Source organism: Mauremys mutica, chromosome 4, assembly GCF_020497125.1.
Source record: "Mauremys mutica isolate MM-2020 ecotype Southern chromosome 4, ASM2049712v1, whole genome shotgun sequence".
In the NCBI taxonomy this organism is placed as follows: domain Eukaryota; kingdom Metazoa; phylum Chordata; order Testudines; family Geoemydidae; genus Mauremys; species Mauremys mutica.
In genome coordinates, this window is record NC_059075.1 from 105,303,484 (window position 1) to 105,320,493 (window position 17,010).

At 40.3% G+C, this 17,010-nt stretch overlaps 2 protein-coding genes and 1 long non-coding RNA gene across 6 annotated transcripts in view; 1 reads left to right on the forward strand and 2 right to left on the reverse strand.

Annotated features, from left to right (window-relative positions):
* Positions 1–793: 793 nt before the first annotated feature.
* Positions 794–9,753, reverse strand: LOC123370022 (serum amyloid A protein-like). 4 transcript variants are annotated; one of them, XM_045016176.1, is made up of 4 exons: positions 9,616–9,753; positions 3,759–3,877; positions 1,736–1,874; positions 794–1,013 (listed from the first exon to the last, which is right to left on the reverse strand). In XM_045016176.1, exons 2-4 carry the CDS (start codon positions 3,859–3,861, stop codon positions 872–874), a joined length of 384 nt encoding a protein of 127 aa, XP_044872111.1. In that variant the 5' UTR covers positions 3,862–3,877; positions 9,616–9,753; the 3' UTR covers positions 794–871. The 4 variants fall into 4 exon arrangements, with proteins under 4 accessions (XP_044872111.1, XP_044872110.1, XP_044872108.1 ...); XM_045016175.1 differs by lacking the exon at positions 9,616–9,753 and adding an exon at positions 6,948–6,977; XM_045016173.1 differs by lacking the exon at positions 9,616–9,753 and adding an exon at positions 4,217–4,371.
* Positions 9,648–17,010, forward strand: part of LOC123370023 — a 29,364-nt gene continuing 22,001 nt past the window's right edge. The window contains exons 1-2 of the long non-coding RNA XR_006579246.1: positions 9,648–9,786; positions 10,635–10,800. This is a non-coding gene — a long non-coding RNA (uncharacterized LOC123370023). The remainder of the gene's footprint in view (positions 9,787–10,634; positions 10,801–17,010) is intronic.
* On the reverse strand, positions 13,041–16,195 carry LOC123370021 (serum amyloid A protein-like). The gene is made up of 4 exons (XM_045016172.1): positions 16,040–16,195; positions 15,582–15,700; positions 13,984–14,122; positions 13,041–13,260 (listed from the first exon to the last, which is right to left on the reverse strand). Exons 2-4 carry the CDS (start codon positions 15,682–15,684, stop codon positions 13,119–13,121), a joined length of 384 nt encoding a protein of 127 aa, XP_044872107.1. The 5' UTR covers positions 15,685–15,700; positions 16,040–16,195; the 3' UTR covers positions 13,041–13,118.

Below are 17,010 nucleotides of genomic sequence, written 5' to 3' on the forward strand. Positions count from 1 at the left end.
TGTCCTGGAACAACCGGTTCTAAAAGGGCTGCTAAATTTAACAACCGGATCGTGCGAACCGGCTCAAGCTCACCACTGATGTACATTAACTAGTCCTGAACTTAGTTTTGCCACCCCTGTCTGGTGCTGTTTCCATTCACTCCTGCTCTTTGGCAACAATGGGAAATTTCATCCAGCCTTTTTAGCCTGACTTCAGATGGAACAGGGGTTCTACCCACCTGACAACAATAAATATATATTTTTAAAACATAAGCACCATTACTGCTTATTAAAGTGGACCTAAACTCCCAGCACCATGGAAAATGTGTTTTCATCCTTTCATTTCAAATGTTAACTTTCCTCCTGACCTGCCCCCAAAATTTCTGGTTTTGCCATGATACCTAAACCTTTGTATGGTGGTTTTTACACTCCAAACTAATTAGCCTGGTAGGATGGTCTTATAATTGGAGGACTGGACTCCATTCCTGCCTCTGCTGTAGACTCCCCTGTGATGTTAGGCAAGTCAAATTAACATCTCTCAGATCCCTGTCTGTAAAATGGGGATAACAACAACAAGGAGAATTATCATAATGGATCACAGTAGTCCAGTAGCCTGTCTCTGACAGTAGCCAGTGCCCGCTGCTTCACAGGAATATGCAACAAATTATTTAATGATTGTCCTTTACTCAATCTGCCCAAATCCTGGGCAGTTAAGGGTTACCTTTGGCCCCAAATCATGAAAAATGTGTATGTATATTGCTTTTTATCCTTTCTAATGTAGTTGAGGATGTTTGTTCATTCACTGAGAGCTTCAGAAATTTAAGATTGTATTTATTGTGGTTTTGCACAGCTGGTAGAAAAATTGAACCATTGTAAAGTATTACAGACTGCATTAGTATTTCGAGGGAAGGCCCTCTGGTCTGTAGCGGTTTGGGTCTCCTCCACTTCTGCCCCATGCATTTGCCTCCTGGTCTTGACGTGTGTCTTCTGCTCCTCTGCCACTAATGCCACCCTGCCAACCTTCCCTAGCATCACTGGAAAGAGGAAACAAAGATTATCTTAGACAGTTTATTATTAATCTCAGTAACTAAAGGATTTACTTTTCACTTTTCCCCCACAGCTTAATCTCTACTTTTCTATAAAACTGAGGACCCGCACAAATACCTCACCAACACAAGTTGTTCCAATAAAAGATATTAGCTCAGCTACCTTGTCACACACAAACACAGACACAAATCTTAGCCTGTCTGTGAATAGCAGAAGTCATCCCAGAGGTGCATCAGTGCAGTAGTTGTGAATTAAAAAGCTTTCCCATTACTTGCCTCCACTAAATTCTACCCACTCCTCATAAGCTCCTTTGTATCATAGTCATCACATTCAACAGCAATATTTTAAAACAAGTGAACCTATGATGATAGTTTTCTTGGATGAAATACCAAGGGCAATATGTACCGGTTCTAGATTAAAGTGAGGTCCTGCAATTATTTAAATTTTAAAAGCCCTGGGGTGAAAACATCAGTCTCCTAGCACGTAGTAATGAGATCTGATATCAGAACATATCCAAATAGGTCAGCTCAGAAATCACCTTTACAACTCAAGAATGAGCACAGTCTTCACACTTCGCCAGAGGTTAAATAAAAATGTCCTCACTTCAAACAGGACAATAACTAGTTATGAATTACAATCTACTTCATAATAATTTGATTGCGTAGCTCTTTACCAACTTTTAACTCATAATCCAAGTAGAATCCATTACCTAACAACTTCTGCTGCCCATTTACCGCCAGGCCCTCTTTGGGCAGCATCATAATTCCCACGAGCATGGAAATATTTATCTGCATTTTTATAATTCGCTTCCCGCATGTCGCTGTATGCACGCCACATATCCTCAGCTCCTGGAGAGGAGAGAAAGGATTATAGAGAAACGGCAAATTTAAAACAAAACTTTGAGGTTATTCCACCCACATTCCTCTGAAGCAGTCAAGCACCATTCTAGTCATGTCACCACAGTGGTTTCCAAGTATAGTGCTTCTAGAGAAGGCAGAAAGGCTCCTATATACCACTGAGTAAATACTTGATTGTTTGGTTCAGTGGAAGATCTGAGAAATCCAAAAAAGACTGTTTAGTTTCTACCAAAACTGATTTGTTATGGTTTTTCTCATCAAAATGAAAAACAAAAACAATTGTTCAGGTTGATCTGAATAAACATTTTTGCAGCAAAATGTCAGAATAGGCCATTGTGAAAATTATTAGTTTTCAAGTTTTTTTTCCAGCCTAAACTATTTGCCAAATTTGACCAAAATTTGCAAAAAGTTGCAGTGTCCCCCTGAAATGCATTTTTTGGTGAATTTAATATTTGTCCCCCCAAAAAATTTGCCCAACTCTCTTTGGTACCCAGGCCTCCCTTTAGAGATAGGGGATTTGCAGCTAATTATGCTTTATTAACTGTAGCTTCCACCAGGTGACATCTTTGGAGGAGGAGATAGAAAGGAGTTCCTTTGAGAAGGATCTCATAAAACCATAGAATCTCCACAAAACTCTGATGCATTATCTTTGGGACAAAGAAACCCTCAAATTTCTCTCAGTGCTTTTCTAAGGGTCACCAGGACAATGGAGTAGAGGTGTGATTCCAAGTTAGAAGCATCGGTCTCCTTTAGGGCTTTGTTTACAGTTTCTGCATCAATGTAACTAAACCTGTTTAGAAACCAATTTAGTTAAATCACTGACACACTTAAACTAAATCCATTTAAGGCATTTGTAGGAGTGTCTATTCCAGGGTTTTGCAGCAATTTAACTAACAATTTCTAAACTGATTTAGACTGGAGACAATTGGGGACAAACTGATGAGAATCTTTAGGCTACGAGTGTACAATGTCAGAACAAGAAATCTGATTTCATAGACATGAACCTCTATCTACCACTATAGTTTTAAAGAAAACAATGCCAACACTTCTTACAGCAAAAGGAAGAGATCATGGAGTATCAACCTAAAAGTAGAAATGTAAGGATATTTGGGTCAAAAAAGTGCAGTGGCAAATAGGAGACAATAACTAGAATCAAAGATGATACTGAGTTGTTTCTTGAGACTAAATAAACCATAACAAAAGACGACCTGGTGGTCCACTATAATGTGATCCACATCTCCATCCAGACAAAACCTCACATACCTCCCCGATTGAAAGGGGGAAGGAAAGCTTCTGAAATTATTCAACAAACAATTTACAGTATGCTGTATTTCCTTTACTGGGAATGGCATACACCTCTCACAATACCAAGAACTAACAAATAAAAGGTAACCATTAGTTATCAATGCATTTTTATGCCCCCAGATTTTACTAGACCCACTGAGATCCACATCAGGCAATTGCAACAGTTTAAGTCAGAACATGGTCAGTTGGGTGCACAGGTTGCAGTTAGACATCTTGCTAAATGTTAAATGAACCTTGTCCGGTGATAATATCTGTTTAATTCTGATCCATAGGACAATCTATGGCCCATACCTGCCGTCTGATTTGCTTTGATTCAGCAGCCTTGTGCTTGGACTCCCAATGAGGGACCTAAAACTGCATCTTTTTAAGGGATCAGAAAAAAATTCTAATATATCTTTTTGTGAAGAACTGAGTAAATTTCTTATTTACCAGAATGTATCAAAAATTGTTCTGGAGCTACTGTCTTTGGCTTGGCTTTGTTGGAATTTGATTAATAGCTACACCATTCTGCCTGCACATAACTTTTAAGAACAGTTTGGAGGATGAACATGCAGTGAGCAAAAAGCATACCTCGATAAGCATCCCTTACGAATGCTCCAGCATTAGTGAACCAGTTCTGGGCACTGACACAGAGTACCAGGGACAATAACAACATGCAGTTGTAGAACTTCATAGTTCACTTATTTAGGCTGTAATAGAAGGAAAGTATATGTCATAAAACTGGGCAATATTTTAAAGACTCCAGCCATAATGTTCATTCCTCTTATAACCGCTTTAGAGCAGGTACATGGATCAAAAGGATCACACACAATTCAGAAAAGTTACCAAAGTGATGATTTCTACTTAGAAAAATGAAATGCTCTCTGCCATCACAGCATCTGTCTCAGAGCTAAGATGTAAATATAGAAGTTTTAGTTTCTGGTTAACAGTTTCTAGATCATAAAAATCACTTGTTATAAGAAAAAAATTGAATACAAAGCAAGTTAAAATGGTATAAATATGAAGTTTCCATTTAGGATTAAACTTACCGGTGCTATATTGCAAAGCCCCTGAAAAATTGAGTTCTTTCTGATGGATTCTCACAAGAAAAATGGTACTTTATTTATAGGAAGCCTTATCTCACAGAGCAAAACGGAAATAATTTACAGAAACATGGCTAAATTCAAATTGGGCAATTATTTGCTTGTTGAATGCAAACAAACATTGCTTCTGTTGGGAATTTACTGCAGTAAATTCCCTTATTTCTTCTTGAGGCTTCCTGCTTTCAATTGGTAAATGTCTGTATTGTCTCTCTGTAGATCCAAGGATCAATTACTTAACCAATGCCTGGTATGATGAAATGTCCATCATTTACTGGAAGTTGAAGGCAGTCACTTTTTCTGACTTGCTTTTATTTTTTTTTTTAATTCATGAAATGAGTAATGCTTTATATGAGATTTTTATGCAGACGTTTTAAGTAATCATCTGGCATGTACCATAAACACCAAATCAGTTTTATCCTTATGTATAATTGTTTGCACAGTGCCTAGCCAACGGGTCCTGGTCCATGACTGGCTTCAAGAGGCTATGGTAATAGAAATAAATAATAAAACTTAAATGACCAGAGCTGGTCAGAAATGGGATGTCATCTTTGCAGACATTTTAATTTTTTCCCCTTTTAAATTTAGATGGAAATTTGTCAAAATTTTGAACTTTGAGTAAAATCAACTAGCTTTTATTACCACCATTATGATCACGAAAGGGAGAGGTTAATTTGTCTGAATAGCGGTTAACTTAATGTGTAGCTTTGTTGGCAAGATCTAAGCCATAAGCTAGATGCAGTTAAATGAAGAGTCACAAAAATATCTTTTCATTCAAAATATTACCTGTGGATTGGAATCATCAGCTCTAACAGTAATTCAGGTTACTTTGTAAAATGTTTTCATTTGTGATAAAACACAATCTTAACTATCAAAATGTTATTTAAATGGAGTAAACGCAGTTTACATTCTCCGATCAGTGCATGGATGATATGTAAAACTGTTATTGATTCTAACTGCAAAAATGCAGGTAACTATCTACTAGTTCAGGTCCCTAGTATCTACTAGTTTGCCCTCTAAAGTTTGCAAACTAAACAGCAGATCTTGTAAATGGTCAATGTGGTTCTTATGGGAATGTCATCATGATTGGGAAGGTGTTGTGAAACAGTGCTAAATCAGTCCTGCTCACTAGTCCAACAGAATTCTGTGACTTGCAAACACAGACCGTAGCTGTATTGTCCATGCTCAATGCCCTGTTGACCAATCTGGCTTTGAGCTTTCTGGAAGCTTTTGGAAGTGTTTATGTTCAACAGTAACAGCCTTGACAGCAAAATGACATAGGCTGAATCATGTAATTTTCCTTTAATCTTACTCATTTTATTCCCACGAGCATCTACTTTTCTAGACAAACTCCAACTAGTCTTGTAAAAAAGGGAAAGATAACTCCTAGGTACTGTTATCCTGGATAGCATTTACTACTTGTAGTAACAAAGCTGGAGAGATTTAGAAGCTCAGTAGTCCCTGAGCTACACCTGCATTTTCCCTTAGATGAACTGAACTTGCTGGATACCACTTATTGTAAACGCATTAGTTTTTCAGACCCTCTATGATCTGCCTACCAGAGACACTGCACATCATCATTTAAAGTAGCAGTGGGTTGTATAGCTGGAGCTCTCTGAACAGTGGTATTTAAGGTGATCTACATGTTTCCTTTAGCCCTCTTTTCATTCACTCAACATTCTGAAAACATTCAAGCTTCTGGACTCAAATTTTACAGGCCTGGTCTCCACCCAAAGGGAAAGGTTTTTTTTTTATTATTAATTTGAAACAAAATGCATTCAGTACATTTTGTTCTATTGTAACAAAAAAGCTTGAAGAGCAAAATGACTGGAGATAAACAATTAACATTTGTAAGAAAAAAAGGAAGTTCCTTGTAACAACACTTTGGATTTGGCAGGCATGAGGGTTTAAGACTCTCACCTTATCTTTAAACACTGATTGGTATGATTTTTCGGTGCTTTTTAACTGATGTCCTAAGAAAGAGTAAGCTGCTGTGGCTAACTTTGCCATGCAGGAGGCCAGCCAACTGCCTAAGTTCGGACCTGCACAGTTAAGGTGCAAACAGTACGAAGCAGAGTGCTGGTAATTTACAGTATCATGCAGACAGTCCTTTAATATTCCTCAATGTTAAAACCTTCATCTGTTCCATGTATACAGTTGTCAATTCAGTAATATGCATAATTCAGTGAAATTCAGGGTTGTTCTTACAGAATGTTTTTTTCTTTTAAAAGCTTCAGTTTACAAGTAGAGAAACTGAGACACAAAGAAGTAATAGAGCAAAGGCCACAGCACTCACTCGTAGAACCCAAATCTACTGATTCTCAGCGAGGTTGCCTTATCTTTTGAGACCTAACCCACCTCACTCAGAGGATATCCAAAAGGCTAGGCTTATTGTGGAAACTTGGAAGTGAGCCTGGGCATTCCAGTAAGACAGATGATTAGGGTATCTAATGAGTTTCAGTCACAGATCAAGAAAGACCTTCCAATTTGTCCAGCAGAGGACAGCTAAGCATCAGAATAAAGTACCGTCCTCACACTTGAAGGGTAATACCTCCAATTAAACCCATGACTGCTCTGTTTGTGAAACCCCATGATCTAATAAAACCTAATTACAGCTAAAACACAAGTCGGAGTATTAACTCGCCTTCTAGAGTCTTAAGGAGTCCTGCATCTAGCTTACCTCCTGAGGAGTCCAGATGCTTTTACTGGATACTGAGTGGCTGGTGATTTTTCTGAGAGGGAGGACATAATGTTCTGTTTCTTTCATGTATACTATTTGACAGTTGGGTCTTTTGTATTTTTTTCTTCTGTTAAACAATGTACAAAAAAGTAAATTCACTTGGGTATTATTGCAACTACATCTCTTTTGGAGTTTGACCAACATATTTGGATTCTTGTCTTGACATGTAAACCCACTATACAGACAATCTTACTATTAAGCCAAGTGACACGATTTCACAAAGAATTAGCCAAAAAGGTTAACACATGTTAAGTGGCTCAGAACGTATCTGGGTGAGAGAATTTTCTTTCTTATGCTTGCAGTGTGCAACCGCAGCATTTCCTCCGATGAAGTCACAATGTGTTCAGGTATCCTTCACATCTTATTCACATAGAAATAAGGAAATCAAGACTAAGTCAGAAACACTTTTTTTTTAATTGAAACCTCTTAAAATTAGTTGAAACCATAAATACAAGTTCATTTTAGGTGCAATACACTTAAAAAATATTGTATAACTGTGGTTAATACTAACAGTGCTATGCAAAATGAAAAACAAGCTCTTTGAAAGAAAGTTTGTGATATATTGTAAAAGTCAGCATTGTTAACTGTGCATTTTAAAATAAAGGTCATTATGTACACAAAGCTTTCAGCTGTTTTTCCTGACATGACATCTTCACCCTCTAAGCTGAAGAGATTTCACTAGACTTTTCCCCAAAGAGAACTGGTTCTGTATTTTCCTGAGACAGATGATTCTTGCACTTATATAGATCTTTACTTCTTGGAAGTGCTGTATAAAACTGAACCAATTAATTCTAACACCCACATGAGGTAGAAATGTCCTCATTTTAGAGGTAGGGAAACAGGCACAGAAAGGTAAAATGATTTGTTCTAAGCCTCATGGCATATCAATACCAAAGTTAGGATGGCAGAGGAGTATCTGACTTCCAGGGCCAGCTCTAGGCACCAGCATTCCAAGCATGTGCTTGGGGCGGCACTTCTCAAGGGGCAGCATTCCAGCCCTTTGGGGGCAGCACTCCAGCTTTTTTTTCCCCCCCCTTGTGGCAGCAAAAAACCTGGAGCCGGCCCTGCTGACTTCCAATCCTTTTTACACCTATGATAAATAAGACCATGGGGTGCCTGAAGGCATAGGATGGCACATTTGTGCTGTTTCCAAACTTTAGCTGAAAATCTCTACCCCAGGAAATACTGAAGTCGAAAGAAGACGTTTTGTTGGCTTTTCACAGACAGGAACCTTAAGGTATGAAATACCTGCCACTGGACCTATTTCTGTAGACATTTATTCCCACACCAGAGGAGCTATGAAACGCTCCACCATAAGGGAGTGACTTGTTCTCGCAATTGAGACAAAGAGGTTACCCATCCAACTGCAGTTTTATATATCAGACCAAACGTTACAGATAAAACTTACATTAACCAAAAAATTATTAAATTTTAAATAAAATAAAATCATTAATTTGGAATGCAGCAAACAACGGAGACAAAACTATATACATAAAACATATAAAGGCTCTTATTTTAAAGGGATACTGTCAAATAAATTTACTCACAAAATGCTGGTGTAGGAGAAATAAAATGACGACATTTTTTATAGGGAGTTAGTTCTTTGAGGTTTGACCACTGCCTAGATACTATAGCACTGTTCTAGTGAATAAGGCTCTAAATTGAAATGAGCTAAAACCAAAAGTAAATCTCACTAGTCTGTTTTCACTATCCAGGTAAGAGGAAGTTCAGAGTAAAGAGAATAGGTGTAAAGCTAGTTTTTGCAAACGATTAAGTAAAATTGGATGTTTTAAATATTCAGTTGTGATAATCTAATGTTTATCTTAACAGAGGTAAAGGTTTTTTAAAAAATATGATTTTTAACTTGAAAGCCTCCCTTTAAAAATACTTGCTGATTCTATCAGCTTTTTAAAAGGCAATTATAGATAAAAAGGTATGCAGTTACATCATTTATTCCAAAAAGAACCCGAGAACAGGTCCGGAGGAGGTAGAGGTGCAGCTCAGAGAGATCTTTCAGAGGACACCTCAGATGTAGAAAAAAAAGATGCCAGTCGTAACAGAGCCCTCCGAGGCAGCAGATTATTGCAACAGGCTCCCCCATCCCACATACCCAGACCTCACAGCGCACACACCGCACAGGGCACTGGCTCCCCCGGCCCGGCAGCCGCTGGTCTGGGACTGCCCGGCTGGGGGACTCCGCCCATCGCCCGGCGAGGCAGAGACGTGGTGCAGGGGGGCCTCCTGGAGCAAGTCACAGCGTGCTCCCTCACCGGGAGCTTGGCCCTCACGCTGCTGCGGGGACGGGAGCAGCTTCTGCATTGGCTTCACTAGGGGGGCTCCTGCTGCACGGGGCTCACCTGGCAGCGGGTCTCAGCGCTCTCCGCTGCGTGGCTGCTGCAGCCAGCCAGAGAGAGACAGACGGACGGCGCCTCAGCCCCCCCACAGCACCCTCTGCAGCCCTGCCCCCCACAGACAGCGCCTCAGCCAGGGCCGGCTTTAGGCCAATTCCCCTGATTCCCGGGAATCAGGCCCTGTGCTTGAGAGGGCCCTGTGCCCGCGCCTAAGAGGGCCCCACGCCTTAGGCGCCTTTTTAATTTTTTTTACTCACCCAGCACCCGCGGGGGGCAGGGTCCGGGTCTTCGGCGGCATTTTGGTGGCAGGGGATCCTTTGGTGCCGCAGAAGTCCCGAAGTGGACCCCCCGCCACCGTGCTGCCAAAGACCTGGAGTGGATCCTACCCTCACCGTTGAAGTGCCACCGAAGCCCCAGACCGCCACCAGGTATTCGAATCGGGCCCCACAGATCATAAAGCCAGACCTGCCTGTAGCCCTACCTCCCACATACAGCGCCTCAGCCGCCCCACAACGCCCACTGCAGCCCTGTCTCCCACAGACAGCGCCTCAGCTGCCCCACAGCGCCCCCCTGCAGCCCTCACAGTGCCTCACCTGCCCCACAGCACCCCCTGCAGCCCCGCCTCCCTCAGTCAGACAGCGCTTCAGCGACCGCACGGCGCCCCAGCCTCCCACAGACAGTGCCTCAGGCGACCATAGTGCCCCCTGCAGCTCTGTTCCCCATAACAGTGCCTCAGCCAACCCACAGCGCCCCCTGCAGTTCTGCCTCACAGACACTCAGACAGCGCCTCAACCACCCCACAGCGCCCCCTGCAGCCTTCCCCCACAGACAGCGCCTCAGCCACCTCACAGCGCCCCCTGCAGCCCTGCTCCCACAGACAGCACCTCAGCCTCCCCACAGCGCCCCCTGCAGCCCTGCCCCCCCACAGACAGTGCCTCAACCACCCCACAGCGCCCCCTGCAGCCCTGCCCCCCACAGACAGCACCTCAGCCACCTCACAGCACCCCCTGCAGCCCACAGTCAGCATCTCAGTCACTGCACAGAGCCCCCCCAACCCTGCCTCACCCAGAGACATTCCAACCCTCCTAATGTTTCACTGAGATGTATGTAGATCAGTTGATCTCAAAATAATTAACCTGCTGAAGTGAATAAAGAAACCACCAGACCTGCCTGACCAATAGGCTTCAGACCCAATAAGCCCCAAGCATCCAGCTCTGAACATTTCACCTGTAGTCATTTGTGTAAGTTCACAGGTAATTTCACTCAATTTAAAAAGCACTACAGACAGTCCTTGGACTTACGACCCAATTGATTCCTGAAAATTGTGTCATAAGTGGAAATGTTGTAACTTGGAACCGGAACCCACTCCATTGCGGGACCGAGCGTCGTAAAGTTGAAACCAATGGTTGCAAGTTGAATCAGGGTGTCAATTCAGAAACATCGTAAGTGCCGTTCATCTTAAGTCAAATGTCGTAAAGTCGAGTACAGCCTGTGTTTTTAAACTGCAAAACCTACCTGTATATCATCACTCTGATGATACATGAATAGAAACAAATTGTTTCCAGAAATGGAAAATTGCTGTGAAACAGTAAATTTTTAAACTATGCAAAGGAAGGGATGGGGCATGTACGAGGAGAAACTCTATGAGTTCAAACTTGCAGCGTTCCAAAAGTTTCAAGTGGGTTGGGGGGACAGAATTTGATCACCTATGAAGTGGGCAGAGAGCATAGCCCTTCCGCTCTGCACGAGTCTTGAAAGCTGCAGGGAAATAAACCTGGAGATCTTAAGGAAACTGTGTTGAGGATGTTCTCCAGATCAAATCACCCATGACAGCCAAAAGGGAGTAGTAGTGCCATGACCACTCCTGTCATTTGGACCAAGCCCCTACTCTGAAAGGATTTGAGGGTATAGTGTGGGACTCTGCACAGATTAATGCAGAAAGGCTGATTTGGAGGATCTCTGCCAGATGCTCCATGTTATGGTGCATTCTGGTAATTGACTTGTAGGAGGTTTCACTAACCTCTGTAAATTATATCTAAAATATTGTGCTAGTAAGTAAATTCCACTAAGCCCAAATCAGCTACTGAGGAAAGGGGTTGAGGTTTTTCATAGCTACCTGTCCCAAAAAAAATCCCTAACACATTAATTAGAATCCCCAGATTCAAGTAGCTGGTAAATATGAGTGTCCATATGTTTACCAAAATAGGATATGCAGGCCTGATCCAAAGACCATTTAAGCCAATGGAAGGACTCTCTCTGGCTTCAATGGGATTTGGATTAGAGCTTTAATCAACAAGGCTATAAATAGATATGTTCTCTATACTATGACAGATACTTTAATAAGTCCAAGATCCTGTTAATGTTTGTCAGTTACAACTGACTTGGTCTGTCTCCAAGAAATTGTCTGTGATAGATTTGAGGCCAATTGACCATGCACTTTTACCCTAAATATTGAGGAAAGGCCTTAAAAATTATTTGAACAGAGTCGTGCTAAGAACCCCCCACTGCACGCTGCAAATTTGTTTGAGCTTTGCTTCAAGCGTGGGACTAGGGGCTAATTACAGTGTTGTTGTAGCTCTAGTGCTCCCTGGCTATTAGAGACACAAGGTGGGTGAGGCAATAATGTCTATTGGACCAACTGCTATTGGGGAGAGAGAAAAGCTTCTGATTTGCACAGAACTCTTCTTCAGGACTGTTAGGCCGAAATGATTTTGAATTTCTAAGATTCCTTTGTTTTTAAGTGAAGATGTTAGGGTAAATGCATTACCAGAAAACTCTAATGAGGCTGTTGTCAGCTGCCTGGTAACTATCCAAAGACTGAGATGCATACAACCAGAAAACACTGGTTTCATTTTGATTTGGTTTTGTGCTTCTCCTTTCCTTTACTTTCTTTTTGACTTCAAGTTGTGAGTATTGAGCCTTTTAAACCATATAATGTTTCCACGTTTTTATCAATGTACATTAACTAGTCCTGAACTTAGTTTTGCCACCCCTGTCTGGTGCTGTTTCCACTCACTCCTGCTTTTCGGCAACAATGGGAAATTTCATCCAGTGAGTTTGATCCAACCTTGCTAGCCTGACCTCAGAGGGAACAGAGGTTCTACCCACCTGATAACAATAAATATATACTTTTAAAATATAAGCACCATTACTGCTTATTAAAGTGGACCTAAACTCCCAGCACCATGGAAAATGTGTTTTCATCCTTTCATTTCAAATGTTAACTTTCCTCCTGACCTGCCCCCAAAATTTCTGGTTTTGCCATGATACCTAAACCTTTGTATGGTGGTTTTTACGCCCCAAACTAATTAGCCTGGTAGGATGGTCTTATAATTAGAGGACTGGACTCCATTCCTAGCTCTTCTGTAGACTCCCCTGTGATGTTAAGCAAGTCAATTAACATCTGTCAGATCCCTGTTTGTAAAATGGGGATAACAACAACAAGGAGAATTATCATAATGGATCACAGTAATCCAGTAGCCTGTCTCTGACAGTGGCCAGTGCCCCCTGCTTCACAGGAATATGCAACAAATTATTTAATGATTGTCCTTTACTCAATCTGCCCAAATCCTGGGCAGTTAAGGGTTACCTTTGGCCCCAAATCATGAAAAATGTGTATGTATATTGCTTTTTATCCTTTCTAATGTAGTTGAGGATGTTTGTTCATTCACTGAGAGCTTCAGAAATTTAAGATTGTATTTATTGTGGTTTTGCACAGATGGTAGAAAATTTGAACCATTGTAAAGTATTGCAGACTGCATTAGTATTTCGTGGGAAGGCCCTCTGGTCTGTAGCGGTTTGGGTCTCCTCCACTTCTGCCCCATGCATTTGCCTCCTGGTCTTGACGTGTGTCTTCTGCTCCTCTGCCACTATTGCCACCTTGCCAACGTTCCCTAGCATCACTGGAAAGAGGAGACAAAGATTATCTTAGACAGTTTATTATTAAATCTCAATAACTAAAGGATTTACTTTTCACTTCTCCCCTACAGCTTAATCTCTACTTTTCCATAAAACTGAGGACCCGCACAAATACCTCACCAACACAAGTTGTTCCAATAAAAGATAGTAGCTCAGCTACCGTGTCACACACAAACACAGACACAAATCTTAGCCTGTCTGTGAATAGCAGAAGTCATCCCAGAAGTGCATCAGTGCAGTAGTTGTGAATTAAAAAGCTTTCCCATTACTTGCCTCCACTAAGTTCTACCCACTCCTCATAAGCTCCTTTGTATCATAGTCATCACGTTCAACAGCAATATTTTAAAACAAGTGAACCTATGATGATAGTTTTCTTGGATGAAATACCAAGGGCAATATGTACCAGTTCTAGATTAAAGTGAGGTCCTGCAATTATTTAAATTTTAAAAGCCCTGGGGTGAAAACATCAGTCTCCTAGCACGTAGTAATGAGATCTGATATCAGAACATATCCAAATAGGTCAGCTCAGAAATCACCTTTACAACTCAAGAATGGGCACAGTCTTCACACTTCGCCAGAGGTTAAATAAAAATGTCCTCACATCAAACAGGACAATAACTAATTATGAATTACAATCTACTTTATAATAATTTGATCGCATAGCTCTTTACCAACTTTTAACTCATAATCCAAGTAGAATCCATTACCTAATAACTTCTGCTATCCATTTACCGCCAGGCCCTCTTTGGGCAGCATCATAATTCCCACGAGCATGGAAATATTTATCTGCATTTTTATAATTCGCTTCCCGCATGTCGCTGTATGCACGCCACATATCCTCAGCGCCTGGAGAGGAGAGAAAGGATTATAGAGAAACGGCAAATTTAAAACAAAACTTTGAGGTTATTCCACCCACATTCCTCTGAAGCAGTCAAGCACCATTCTAGTCACGTCACCACAGTGGTTTCCAAGTATAGTGCTTCTAGAGAAGGCAGAAAGGCTCCTATATACCACTGAGTAAATACTTGATTTTTTGGTTCAGTGGAAGATCTGAGAAATCCAAAAAAGACTGTTTAGTTTCAACCAAAACTGATTTGTTATGGTTTTTCTCATCAAAATGAAAAACAAAAACAATTGTTCAGGTTGATCTGAATAAACATTTTTGCAGCAAAATGTCAGAATAGGCCACTGTGAAAATTATTAGTTTTCAAGTTTTTTTTCCAGCCTAAACTATTTGCCAAATTTGACCAAAATTTGCAAAAAGTTGCAGTGTCCCCCCGGTAATGCATTTTTTGGTGAATTTAATATTTGTCCCCCCCAAAAATTTGCCCAACTTTCTTTGGTACCCAGGCCTCCCTTTAGAGATACGGGGATTTGCAGCTATTTATGCTTTATTAACTGTAGCTTCCACCAGGTGACATCTTTGGAGGAGGAGATGGAAAGGAGTTCCTTTGAGAAGGCTCTCTCAAAACCATAGAATCTCCACAAAACTCTGTTGCAATATCTTTGGGACAAAGAAACCCTCAAATTTCTCTCAGTGCTTTTCTAAGGGTCACCAGGACAACGGAGTAGAGGTGTGATTCCAAGTTAGAAGCATCGGTCTCCTTTAGGGCTTTGTTTACAGACAGTTTCTCCATCAATGTAACTAAACCTGTTTAGAAACCAATTTAGTTAAACTAAATCCATTTAAGGCATTTGTAGGAGTGTCTATTCCAGGGTTTTGCAGCAATTGAACAATTTCAGTATGCTGTATTTCCTTTACTGGGAATGGCATACACCTCTCACAAAACCAAGAACTAACAAATAAAAGGTTACCATTAGTTATCAATGCATTTTTATGCCTCCAGATTTTACTAGACCCACTGATATCCACATCAGGCAATTGCAACAGTTAAAGTAAGAACATGGTCAGTTGGGTGCACAGGTTGCAGTTAAACATCTTGCTAAATGTTAAATGAACCTTGTCCGGTGATAATATCTGTTTAATTATGATCCATAGGACAATCTATGGCCCATACCTGCCATCTGATTTGCTTTGATTCAGCAGCCTTGTGCTTGGACTCCCAATGAGGGACGTAAAACTGCATCTTTTTAAGGGATCAGAAAATAATCTAATGTATCTTTTTGTGAAGAACTGAGTAAATTTTTTATTTACCAGAATGTATAAAAAATTGTTCTAGAGCTTCTGTCTCTGGCTTGGCTTTGTTGGGTTTTTATTAATTTTATTAATAGCTACACCATTCTGCCTGCACATAACTTTTGAGAACAGTTTGGAGGATGAACATGCAGTGAGTAAAAAGCATACCTCGATAAGCATCCCTTATGAATGCTCCAGCATCAGTGAACCAGTTCTGGGCACTGACACAGAGTACCAGCGACAATAACAACATGCAGTTGTAGAACTTCATAGTTCACTTATTTAGGCTGTAATAGAAGGAGAGTATATGTCATAAAACTGGGCAATATTTTAAAGACTCCAGCCATAATGTTCATTCCTCTTATAACCGCTTTAGAGCAGGTACATGGATCAAAAGGATCACACACAATTCAGAAAAGTTACCAAAGTGATGATTTCTGCTTAGAAAAATGAAATGCTCTCTGCCATCACAGCATCCATCTCAGAGCTAAGATGTAAATATAGAAGTTTTAGTTTCTGGGTAACAGTTTCTAGATCATAAAAATCACTTGTTATAAGAAAAAAACTGAATACAAAGCAAGTTAAAATGGTATAAATATGAAGTTTCAAATTAGAATTAAACTTACCGGTGCTATATTGCAAAGCTCCTGAAAAATTGAGTTCTTTCTGATGGATTCTCACAAGAAAAATGGTACTTTATTTATAGGAAGCCTTATCTCACAGAGCAAAAAGGAAATAATTTACAGAAACATGGCTAAATTCAAATTGGGCAATTATTTGCTTGTTGAATGCAAACAAACATTGCTTCTGTTGGGAATTTACTGCAGTAAATTCCCTTATTTCTTCTTGAGGCTTCCTGCTTTCAGTTGGTCAATGTCTGTATTGTCTCTCTGTAGAGAGAAGGATCAATTACTTAACCAATGCCTGATATGATGAAATGTCCATCATTTACTGGAAGTTGCAGGCAGTCACTTTTTCTGACTTGCTTCTATTTTTTTTTTAATTCATGAAATGAGTAATGCTTTATATAATTTTTATGCAGAAGTTTTAAGTAATCATCTGGCATGGACCATAAACACCAAATCAGTTTTATCCTTATATATAATTGTTTGTACAGTGCCTAGCCAACGGGTCCTGGTCCATGACTTTGGCTTCAAGAGGCTATGGTAATAGAAATAAATAATAAAACTTAAATGACCAGAGCTGGTCAGAAATGGGATGTCATCTTTGCAGACATTTTAATTTTTCCCCTTTTAAATTTAGATGGAAATTTGTCAAAATGTTGAACTTTGAGTAAAATCAACTAGCTTTTATTACCACCATTATGATCACTAAAGGGAGAGGTTAATTTGTCTGAATAGCAGTTAACTTAATGTGTAGCTTTGTTGGCAAGATTTAAGCCATAAGTTAGATGCAGTTACATGAAGAGTTACAAAAATATCTTTTCATTCAAAATATTACCTGTGGATTGGAATCATCAGCTCTATCAGTAATTCAGGTTACTATGTAAAATGTTTTCATTTGTGATAAAAAACAATCTTAACTATCAAAATGTTATTTAAATGGAGTAAATACAGTTTACATTCTCCAATCAGTG